Source organism: Engraulis encrasicolus, chromosome 22 (genome assembly GCF_034702125.1).
Source record: "Engraulis encrasicolus isolate BLACKSEA-1 chromosome 22, IST_EnEncr_1.0, whole genome shotgun sequence".
Taxonomy (NCBI): Eukaryota; Metazoa; Chordata; class Actinopteri; order Clupeiformes; family Engraulidae; genus Engraulis; species Engraulis encrasicolus.
The window spans coordinates 3101490-3113700 of record NC_085878.1 but is presented as its reverse complement, the minus strand read 5'-3'; the positions used below and the strand labels follow the sequence as shown (position 1 = coordinate 3113700).

The 12211-nt window shown below is 43.9% G+C and overlaps 1 protein-coding gene across 2 annotated transcripts; it reads left to right on the top strand.

The window, feature by feature from the left end:
- The first annotated feature begins 345 nt into the window (after positions 1-345).
- LOC134438973 (BTB/POZ domain-containing protein 1-like) lies at positions 346-9429 on the top strand. Of its 2 annotated transcripts, none has more exons than XM_063188733.1 (8): positions 346-904; positions 1308-1464; positions 1721-1826; positions 2802-2999; positions 5217-5346; positions 6740-6827; positions 7257-7403; positions 8378-9429. In XM_063188733.1, exons 1-8 carry the CDS (start codon positions 495-497, stop codon positions 8534-8536), a joined length of 1395 nt encoding a protein of 464 aa, XP_063044803.1. In that variant the 5' UTR covers positions 346-494; the 3' UTR covers positions 8537-9429. The 2 variants fall into 2 exon arrangements, with proteins under 2 accessions (XP_063044803.1, XP_063044802.1); XM_063188732.1 differs by having other exon boundaries at positions 5154-5346.
- The last annotated feature ends 2782 nt before the right edge of the window (positions 9430-12211 follow it).

Here is a 12211-nt window from a genome sequence, read left to right as displayed (position 1 = left end):
AAAAATCAACCTGAGAAACACCTACAGTACTGATAAAAATGTTTTCGACCAGCGTTTCATCTGTTGCAGTACATTTGAGTTGGATAGAATTGTGGAGGATTTGCATGACCTTATTTAATATCTAGATCCATGCCTGAGAAATGGACATGCTAAACTATCAGCCTCAAAGTGCAAGTCAACTGGAGAGTATCAGTCATATCAGTGCTGGCAATATTAAACGCCAATGTAAAATATACCGTATGGTCTGTTGGCGACCCCTTGTGGTTATGATTTGCTAAAGAAAGTGATAACCAGCTATGAACATGACCGGAAAGAGGGGGTGTGGCTTTGCAGTTGTCGTTTTCGGATTCGGCGCAGTAAAGATGATCTTGAAAGCGAGCAAGTTGTAAACAGCGATGTCAAGTCATGCCCATGGACGCGCGAGACAATATAACAATGTGTCGTTAACATCTCTTTCGCTCGGTTGATAAGCTGAAGTGACCCGTAACGCTATCATGGCTACGGGGGGCGGCGAAGCGACACCCAGGGCCGAGGGGCAAGCGTTCAATTTCACCCAGTCTGGCGCAGGAAGGAACGCAGAAGCCTCAAATGGTGCGGTGGCTGTAATCCCTGCGCCGTTTCCCCCGCCGTCAATGGGCCTACACAGAGAACCCGTGTACAACTGGCAAGCTACAAAGAGCTCTGTCAAAGAACGTTTTGCCTTCCTTTTCAACAACGAACTGCTTAGTGATGTGAGGTTCGTGGTGGGCAAGGGTAGACAGGCTCAAAGAATACCATCTCACAAATTCGTGTTGGCTGTTGGAAGTGCCGTCTTTGACGCCATGTTCAACGGTGGAATGGCCACAACATCTACTGAAATCGAGCTCCCTGATGTCGAGCCAGCGGCGTTTCTGGCTCTACTAAGGTAAATGTCTGAAACGTATTTAAAAAGGCATGAAACCTGGTATTTGGCACGGGTGACTTCTTTTCGATATGTTTTAGCCATCTGCTTTGTTGCATATGTGTTAGAAGCATCTGGAGGAATAAAAAGACATGCTGGGAAAAGTATAACAACAAGTTCTTGTAATATTCCACATGACGCACACACTCCCATCATTATTCAATTTCCGTATCTTACCGGAAGTCACTTTCTAAACTAGTTGTGCAGATTGTTTTTTCTTTTAAATTATTTATTTATTTTGGACACACACACACACCTAAGTTTGGCTTTTCGTGTTCTGAGAGGAATAAGATGGGCTGTGCCCTTTTCTTTCTTCATTGTGTTGATGCCTTAACTCCAGTAGTGCATCTATGTATGTGTGTTAAAGGTTTCTGTACTCAGACGAGGTCAACATTGGACCAGAGACTGTCATGACCACACTCTACACAGCCAAAAAGTATGCTGTTCCTGCTTTAGAGGCACACTGTGTCGATTTCCTTACCAAGCACCTCAGGGCTGACAATGCCTTCATGCTCCTTACTCAGGTGAGTGATTGATATAATATAATATAATATAATATAATATAACGATAACCTACTGGGATCTAAAGAAGTCTGGACAATCTGAATAGTTCAACTTCCCACTGGGCATGTGCATTAACAGTGAGTGCAATGAGCACCATGCACATATTGTACAATACTACATTTATTTCAGAAAAGGGTGGTGGGGGGGTGAGTTGAAGAAAACTAATGCATTCTGATTTCAAAGCTGTATTGCATGTCACGTCTGTTGTCTTTTCAGGCCAGATTATTTGATGAACCTCAACTTGCTAGTCTTTGCCTGGATACCATAGATAAAAGCACTGCGGATGCCATAAAGGCCGAGGGCTTCACAGACATTGATTTAGGTGAGTCAGTGGGACCCTTTCATCTCCCTCACAGAGACCGCTATTTCAGTCATGTTTCATGCCCTTGCCTGATCTTCCAGATTCTCTCTGCTTCAGCTGCAATAAAACCAAACCATACACTGTAATTCCTGCCAGGGTTACTTTTATTTCAAAAAGTTTGGAAGCACCGAAAACCAAAAGTGTGCCTGATGTTAGTTTATGTGTGCATACTTTGTCCTGTCTTGATATGCATGGGGCAGAGAGAAGCATAAAGTTTCCATTCTGTTGTATTTCCAGTGCATGTGAGAAAATTAACAGTAATGCCGTTATTAACAGTAACTACTTAGTGTGTGTGTGTGCTATTGTTTCGTATAATCCTACATGAAATCTCCTTTTCTGTTGACACCGCGTGCGTGCGTGCGTGCGTGCGTGCGTGTGTGTGTGTGTGTGTGTGTGTGTGTGTGTGTGTGTGTGTGTGTGTGTGTGTGTGTGTGTGTGTGTGTGTGTGTGTGTGTGTGGGTGGTGGACTGAACTTAACTTAACGGATTGCTGTGTGCAGGGCTTGACATTGGCACCCGCAAACTAGCCAAATGCTGGTAAAAACATGGCTTTGGCTGGCCCTGTCGTGGCCTAACGGTAGGGCACTGGGTTACTACGCCGGCGACCCGGGTTCGATTCCAGCCTGGGTCATTTGCCGATCCTTCCCTGTCTCTCTCTCTCTCTCTCTCTCTCTCTCTCTCTCTCTCTCTCTCTCTCTCTCTCTCTCTCTCTCTCTCTCTCTCTCTCTCTCTCTCTCTCTCTCTCTCTCTCTCTCTCTCTCTCCTCCACTGTCCTGTCGAAAAATAAAGTCAAAAAAGCCCTGTTAAATATTTAAACCTGGCTGTGGCTAGTAGTGAAGGTGAGCAAACATGTTAATGTCAAGCCCTGGTTGTGTGTGTGTGTGTGTGTATCCTTACATGAGCCACCCTCTCTCTCTCCTCCCTTCCTCTTTCCCAGACACCCTGTGCGTGGTGCTGGAGCGGGACACGCTGGGTATCCGTGAGAGCCAGCTGTTCGGCGCGGTGGTACGCTGGGCCACGGCCGAGTGCCAGAGGCAGCAGCTGCCCCTGACGGCCGAGAACAAGCAGCGGGTACTGGGCAAGGCCCTCACCCTCATACGCTTCCCTCTCATGACCGTCGAGGAGTTCGCCGCAGGTAAGCACCCGCACGCCACGCGGAACGGAAGCAGGTGCATTGCACTGTACGGCGCCCTGTGAGAGGTGGGACGGTGATTGTGAGAGGTGGGACGGGGATTGTGAGAGGTGGGGCGGTGATTGTGAGAGGTGGGACGGGGATTGTCTTTCATTCAGGTCATGGTTTTCCAGGGAGTTCAGTTGTTGACATCTGGACTGGACTTCTTTTTGGAGCTTCTGTTGCCTACAGCCCCTTTGGACACCATGACCTGAACATTGTACAGTATAATACTGTTCATCAGGGCTTGACACTGGCACCTGCCAACAGGCCAAATGCTGGTAAAACTTGGCTGTGGCTGGTAACAATTTCAGTGCCACTAGCCAATTTGGCAGGTAGAACCTAGCTTATTCTATGGTGTGACATATCAGAATAGCGCATACCAGTATTCTGCACTTCCCCTTTTGTATCAACTGTTTGTATTTAAGTTCAAGAAAAAGTTCTGTTACTCACGTCATGATAAAAAAAGGAAATCAAATCTGTGGCTGGTGGAATACCTGAATGGCTACTGACTCGGGAAAACCACTAGCCACAGTGGCCGGCGAGCGAAAAAGTTAATGTCAAGCCCTGCTGTTCATACTAGGGCTGGGGGAGAGATTTATTAACGTTGTATTAACGTTGATATATATTTTGAAGCAGAAATGTTTTTGATGCATTATCACCAAAATTATGTTTTGGATGTAGCAATGCTGCTTAATGTAAATATCAAAGCCACTGGCTTTTCTGTGGTGTTCTAATGATCTAAATGGCACAAGTTGTGTTTTCATACTGTTGTCTTTGAGTGAACACACAGCGCCTCCCTCATTAGAATGCACTGCATAACACCCGAATTGGCACACACATTTCAGGATGACCTTATATCGCCCAGCTCTATCTTGAACATACTAATTTAACTGTTCTGTTCCTCACCTCACAACTGAACTAGGGCAAAAGAGATGTGGTTTTGGTCTGTTTCCCTTTCTAACATGCTTTTTCACCAGAGGTGGGCAATCAACCTTCAGACAGTAAAATTTTAGCCATGTTGTTCTAGACTCTGCAACATAGCCGATGTCACTGATTGGCCATTTGCTTTGCAGACTTAATATTGCTCTGAAAATTGAGTGGTAATTTTGCTTTCTGAACCCAAGATATCCACCTCTATTCCTCTTATGTTTAACATAATGTGACATGAGTGAAGTCTAAAAATTCTTGTGCAGTAGCTTCTGCATTCTTGCCTTTGTCTGGCAAAGATTAGGATTGCAGAGTTGTACTATTTACTAATACCAAATTATATGTTGCTCATCTGTTTTCCCTTCCAACATCTTTGTGGTTTGCATGAATCTTGTCCTGTCTGTTGCTGTAATGGAAAAAAAAAAGAATTGCTGCCTTTGGTGCAGTAACTTACTGTAGGCAAACTCATACGTACAGTTAGAGCACAGCTGATTTGCATACAGCTCCTATTCAAATTGAACTTCACACCATACATGTTTGGACAGGTTAAACAAACCATGACTATGTTTTTCCTTCTATCTGTATCCCTAAACCTGTTTGATTTGATGTACTGTGTGTGAACAGTGTGGCTATGTTAATCTTATGATACTGGTGGTTGGTGTTGGGGATGAAAGTTAGTGACTGGTGCTCTAACCAGTTCTGGGGCCTATACTACAAAGCTAGTTCAAGAGTAAACCAGGTTAAGTTAAGAGGTAGATCATCTAATAGAAGAGCCTGGAGTCCTCATTTTCTTGATAATGAGGACTCCAGGCCCTTCTATTAGATGATTTACATCTTAATTTAACCTGCTTTACTCTTGAACCAGCTTTGTAGTATAGGCCACTGGTGCCTATACTACAAAGCTGGTTCAGGATAAGTTAAGGTTAAGTTAAGAGATAAATCATCTAGTTGAAGAGCCTGGAGTCCTCATTTTCTCAAAAAAAGCTCAGGTATTAGATGATTTACCTCTTAACTTAACCTTAACTTATCCCAAACCAGCTTTGTAGTGTAGGCCCCAGCTGTGACCTGTATAAGTAATGATTAATTTGTTTTTGTTTTGTTTTTTCTCAATGTCAACGTTTGTCCTGACCTGACGCAATCAACCTCTGGAAAAACCCCAGTTTGATATTCTCTCTTGTTGCAACACAGGGCCTGCCCAATCTGGGATAATGTGCGATCGGGAGGTGGTAAATCTCTTTTTACACTTTACAGTAAACCCCAAACCGCGCGTGGACTACCTAGACAGGCCCCGGTGCTGCCTGCGCGGCACCGAGTGCAGCGTTAGTAGGTTCCAGCAGGTGGAGAGTCGCTGGGGATACAGCGGTACCAGTGACAGGATCAGGTGCGTTGGCTTGGACGGCTGGCTGGCTGTTTGGCTGTGTGTGTTATAGATGTTAATGTCTGATGAGTGGAGGTGCAAAACGCACACTAGAAAAAAAAAGAGGTTCAGGCAAACACTTGCTGGAGGAGAGAAAGTGCTGCACTCTCCCGAGTTGTATAAACAAGTTTTTTTTTAATGTGACAACGTTTCAGCCTGGGAGGGGTATGCCACTATTTTGGGGCTTAATACAGTTAAAATCGTTGGCTGGAGTTTATAAAGAGCATAGTTTAGCATGCTACATGGATCCATTGACTTTCACTAGCTTAGCGACATGCTCCCTCTTTTAACTTGTCTTAAAGCAAGACAACGGCTTACATGAAAAATAAGACACTTAACCACCTTTATAAACCCTGGCCAACGATTTTAACCGTATTAAGCCCCAAAATAGTGGCATTACCCTTCAATGTCTGATGAGTGGAGGTGCAAAACGCACACTAGAAAAAAAAGAGGTTCAGGCAAACACTTGCAGGAGAGTGCCGCACTCTCCCGAGTTGTATAAACAAGTTTTTTAATGTGACGCATGTTTCAGCCTGGGAGTGTGCGGCACTTCTCTGCTCCTGCATAGATGTTAATGTCTGTCAAGGTGTGATATGGATTTAAAGGAACAGTACCACTGTACTTCCTAATGTATTGTGTTCTTCTGTGAATTGAGATGAGCTGGACCCTGTTTCTCGACAGTGTTGTTGCTAACTAGTTAGCAACTTAGTAAGTTGCCTATGGGAAATTGCATTGCAACCAAGTAAGTTGCTAACTTAGTTAGCAACAACACTGTCGAGAAACGGTGTCCTGATCCCTACCTCTCTGGGCTTTGTGTGTGCTCTGCAACCAGACGCACAAAGCCAAGTTTAGTTATGTAAAATGAGACGTGGCAATTTTCTATGAGTAAAAAAGGCCACTGTAATAAAAGGTGCTGTAACACCTTGTGCACGTTCATTTCTTTACTTCATCGTGCACTTTTGTAGGTGACAAAGCCGTGCAACCTGTGCCCTTAGTAGTGCAATAGTGATAATTATCATACACAAGCTGTCTGTCTTACAGACCTTTCTGTTCTGTCACTGTATTGGCTAAGATGTCTGTTGGTCTGTGTGTGTTTGTCTTTATTTTTCTTTTTGTCTATTTGTCTATCTTGTGTGTGTTTGCGTCTGCATCTGTGTTTTTGGGATACTTTGTTGGTAAGGCACACATTGGCCTCACAGAGGTGTTTTGTATTTTACAGACTGTACATGTTGATTGTCCATATTGTCTGCAAATACTGGCACGCCTTGTGTTGTTTTAAGTATGAATGTGTTTCTTCCCAAGTGTTCATCATTGAGCTCAACCACTATCTCTCTCTCTCTCTCTCTCTTCCTCACAGGTTTAATGTAAATAGGCGAATATCAGTAGTGGGGTTTGGGCTGTATGGATCAATTCATGGTCCAACAGATTATCAAGTCAACATCCAGGTGAGAACTTCTAGAACCTCATTCTCATTCATAGCATTGCATAGGATTGCATTCAGCCTTTCTGCAAAACAATTTTGGCTTAATGACTTGTTTATTCATGTCATGTCTGATTGCAATTTGCACGTTCAATTAGCATTTCATGGGAGGATTAAATACTGTTCATATTTAACCTGCGGATGTTGAATGGGAACCAGTTTTCATTGTTCGAATGCATTAAAGTCTCTTTCTTTGGTGTTCTCTTTTCTTAACTTTTATCCTTCTTGTTGTGACCATCTATGGGATTGTACTGAGTGGTCTACTCTAGGCAATGTCACGTCTATCTTTAGATCTATTTTAGACAAGAGTTGCTGAGTCACAGCCCAGTGCTTCGTCGTCCCTCTCTTGCTTACTCACGGTCCTGAAACACTTCCTTCCTTTTCTTTACGACAGATCATGGAGAGTGACCGGAATCACATCCTGGGCCAGAACGACACAGCGTTCAGCTGCGACGGCACGGCCACCACCTTCAGGGTCATGTTTAAGGAGCCCATTGAGATCCTACCCAATATCAGCTACACGGCATGCGCCACGCTGAAGGTGAGAGTGCTGTCAGGGTAGTACTGCAAATCATTATCCACCCCGGGGTGCATTTTTTTTCTGCACGGTTGTGCCACTGTTGGCTAGAAAATGTCCTGGCTTTGAAATAGCTTTGGCAAATCTGGCAACATAATCTTGCAATAATTTCTCTCTAATTGGAGGATTATGCCTTGAATAGCAAAATGTTCAGTTTTCGAAGGGATTGTCAAGGATGATGCAATGACACCTGATGAATTAAATGTATAGTTTTACCATGAGCATTGAGCCTATCCATACGAGCATTAAGGACAGTAGAAATAGGCTATATTTGTAACATTATTACAAAGCTAAACATAGCTGAAGTCACATTTTCACCACATTAAGACAGGTTTGTACTGTAATGTGAATAAAAAGTAACTGGTATGCATCGAAATTAGCGGTGTCAAATTAGCACCCGTCAACTCTCAATTCAGTGTACAGGTGGTCCTTGAATATTTCTGGGGGACAAATGGGTCCTAGGTTTGAAAAAGTTTGAGAAACACTGCATTACATCATATTACACTTAGCTGACAGTGTTATTCAAAGCATCTGACAGTTATTTTAATACAGGATATTGGTTAGTCCCTGGAGAAATGTGGGGTTAGGTGCCTTGCTCAAGGCCATCCCAGCCATGAAGTGATATAGGGAGTGGAAGGGTGGGATTCGAACCTGCAACCCTGTGATCAAAAAGACTATCTTCTCCACTAGGCTGTGGTTGCCCAATACTTACACACATCTTTTCCATGTGATGGTTTTGTCACATAATAATATGATGGCTTTATTTGCTAATACATTTTTAAATGCTATGCCATCTTCCTTGATATTAATATTTGTGACAAAATTAAGTCTGGGACAAGTAGAAATCCCCTCACGGACCACCAGTGGTCCCCGGACCACACTTTGAGAATCACTGTTATGTATTGTGTTGTTGTTGTTGTTGTGTCTTCGCTGCCCAGGGTCCTGACTCCCATTACGGCACCAAAGGCCTGAAGAAGGTGATTCACGAGTCGGCCACGGGCACCAAGACCACCTTCTTCTTCTGCAGTTCCCCCGGCAACAACAACGGAACCTCCGTGGAGGACGGCCAGATCCCCGAGATCATCTTCTACACTTAACAACATGGCCGCCGGAGCCGCCACCGCCACCTGGGAGTCGCACCTGTTACGGGTGACCGGAGGAGGTGCCAAAACCCAACACTTATAGTCTCCCATCCTCCCTCAGGCGCAGCTCAGTCGCTCGCTCGCTCGCTTGGTGACAGTGTGTGTGTGTGTTGGGGAGCGTTTTTTGTTTTCCATCCGTGCACTGAGTTTGACGCTTCCTGTGGCACCTCCACCTGCATCGTCACCTGTGGAAACATCTCACGGAGCTGACGCTCGGTCGCCGGTCTCCTCGGTGTCTCGCGCAATCGACATCTCACCTCTAATGACTTGACATCAGCACGTCTCCCAGGAGGGAAAGAAAGGAAGAGCAAAACAAAAAAAAGCAAAAAGTACAAAACAAAACACGCAACCTCCCTTCTCATCTAACACCAGCCGCAGCCATAACTTGCGTTCTTGTTTGTTTTTCTAAAGCAGTACGATTTGAGAAAATATCTATACATTTTGTTATACTGGGTATCTTATCTGTACAGAGGAGGAATGTTTGCCAACTTTGATGTGTGGAGAGATGTTATTTTTTTGTGTAGATGCTGGACTTGTTCTTGGTAGTGCAGAGGTTTTTTTTTGGGAGGAGAAAAAAAAACACTGCTTGATATTTACCTCACAGAGACAGAGGGTGTATTTTGGAGATATGCCATTTTGAAATTCTAATTTAATCTGTAGTCAAGGATTAATGCAGCGTTGGTGACGGGGATTATTTTTACAAGAAGTCATGCTCTGTTTTGGGTGAATAATACTGCTTATCGTACCGTTACTGTTGAAACGCATCGCAGAATGCTCGACTCTTGTTCTTTGTTTTGTAACATGCACTTCTCCAAAAATATAAGAGCAGTAATATGGTACAAATGTGAGGTGTTTGTTTGAGTCTGATTCAGTTACTGACATTGGCTCCGTTTACGTGACGTTTTTAATTCCGAATTAATAATTCAGGATTAAATAGTTCCGGAGAGTTCCCTTTGAACTTTCATTTAAGTTTTGTTTACATGACCTTTTTAAAGATTTATTCAGAATTAAAGTGAGTTAATTTGGAATTAAATGTCCCATGTAAATGTAGCCATTGGGGTGAAGGGGTAAAGATTAGCCTTTTTTCCGATGTGTCGTGAAACGAGATCCGATTTAGGAGGTATATATACGCCAATAGAAAGTGCTGTAACTACATATTTTGTCGAAATTGAGTTGAGACTGAAAATGGTCTTCATTACAATGCCTTTATCTTGTGCCAAAGCCTCATAATGTGTCCCATTTTGGAGATATTGCTATGTCAAGTAGTTTGCAACATTTGTAACTACTTGTATCGGTTTTCAAAAAAGTGGTATCGGTGCATCCCTAACACTATCCAACCTAATACCAAGGCTTTGAAGGCGTTGTTCTCAGTTTCAATGTTGGAGAAGATACTGCACTTTGCCTTTGTAGGGCTGTATAGAACAGGCAGGGAAGTCGACAGGGGGGACAAAGGGGACAGTTGCCCCGAGCCCAGGGGCAAAATTGGGTTCCCATTACATTGTATGTATTTGGGGAGGGGGCCTTTCAGATGTAGGACTAACGGCGTCAGGCAGAAAACCGTGGCGTGTATTATGTACCCTATATGTCTCAGCCATCGGATGCAGCTTTTACTTACTTTGAATGCATTGAATGGAGGATGTAGTCACATGAAAATGGCCTATCCCTTCATGCAGGAAATCTTGGCAAGACTGTCACCACTGACATAACAGCGATATCAATTTCCTCATATTTTAAAAAAGTAGATTGACGTGACGAGGAAAATGCTCACAGTAGTGAAGGGTTTCACATGTAACATTCTTGTTTCAGGAAAATATACCCAATCCATTCATAGTCAGCAGTTTAAACGAGCTGTGTAATGTGTGCGATAGTGCAGCGAGTTACTTAGTGTAGCTTTTTAGTCAGTTAGAAACTGCAGGTTTAGGTCATTGAGGAGCATTTAATTCAGAAACCCAAAAGCAGGAAAACATTTCCCCCACCTAATGAATAAGGATGCAAAAACATGACTGGAGGAGGCTGGAAACCCCCCATTATATCCCCTTGCCATTAGTCCTGCTCTGTTCCTGCTGTTCCCTAACTGCTTGGCTAGGGGGCAGTAGTGGGTCACTGACTGGCACCACTGCCAGGGCTACTTCCATGTGAACACGCACAATCACAACAGGCCTATCTGTCTCATAGGTTTCAGGGCCTCGGTGATAAGAGTTGACGTCGCGTCCCCGTGTGTCTATTCTGCACACTCCGGCCTGTAATATTCATCAGCTCCTCTGAGGCCGAGGGGACATGTCACATGTACACGTACAGACATTTTATGCTGAGCGAGAACTCCTCTCGTCTCGCAGCGGGTAACGTGTCACAGTCACGCCAGCCAGATATGACTTATTCATTATGCTGTTCCTGATCTGTGGAGACGAGAGACCTTAAAGAGCACATGGCATCTAATGGCAACATAACCTATAACCCACTTTCAATCACTACATTGAAATACAAGTGTTGGAAATCAATAGCATAAAGTAATCTAATGAGTTATTTATTTGTTGCAGCTAATGTGTGGAAAATCGACATCAGGGCTGTTGACAGCTTTTGCTGGGCCCAGGAAAATGTAATCTACAAGGAAGAGCCTATACTCAATTCAATGTAATGGGGACCCAATTCTGGGGCCCCTATCTCTCTGGGCCTGGGACAAAAAACCCCTTTGCTGTCCATGTGTGTTAACCCTCTGAGGTGCGAGTGCCCTTCAGAGGGCAATGTGTCTCCAAAAACAAATCTGTAACTCTGTGAGTTTTTGTCATTGAAACATATAAGTCACACCATTAGAAAATTCAGACCTTCCAGGTCCCAAATATATATATATGAAATGAAAATACTTGAAAATGTTAGGGTGGTGCAAGCAGCCTAAAAGCCTCTGAAAAGCCTTAGACCTCAGAGGGTTAAGTGACATCTTAATCATAATAATAACCTCTAATGTGACCCCTAAACAGCTTTCGGCGACTACTATAGCATTGTACTATTCAGTACAACACTATGCCTTCTTACTTTCACTAACTTTCAAGGGCGCACAGAAGAAATTGTCTGGCAAAAACAATTCAACCAAATTGACAAAGAAAATGAATCAAAACACAGCTGTTTCCATGGCAAGAGTTGAAAAGCTGAAAAGCAATGGATGGAAGATTTTCACCTGTGTCAGTTATCTTGCCAAGATGAAGTGAGTCAGATTTAACGAGACACAATTCCACTGCACAAGAGCCAAGTTTTTAAAAAATACACCTATGGAGAATGAAGCTAGTCAGTGTTCATCTGTGTCCCTTTTCTCCTGGGCAAGCCTATAGCGACTATTACTGCTGTTACTTTTGCCCAAATTCATATGAAGACTACATGACTCACTCGAAATCCTGCTGTTTGAAAGTGAAAGTCCAACTGGGAAACGCCAACATGGCCATTGTGACACAGCACTCCACAGCACACAAGTGCTCACTGCACACAACGAAATAGCCTTTTATGCCTCAGCCGTGCAAGGGGGCAGCCCCCAATGGTGCCCCAAGGGAGCAGTGCAGCGGGACGGTACCATGCTCAGGGTACCTCAGCTATGGAGGAGGATGGGGGAGAGCACTGGTTAATTGCTCCCCCCACCAACCT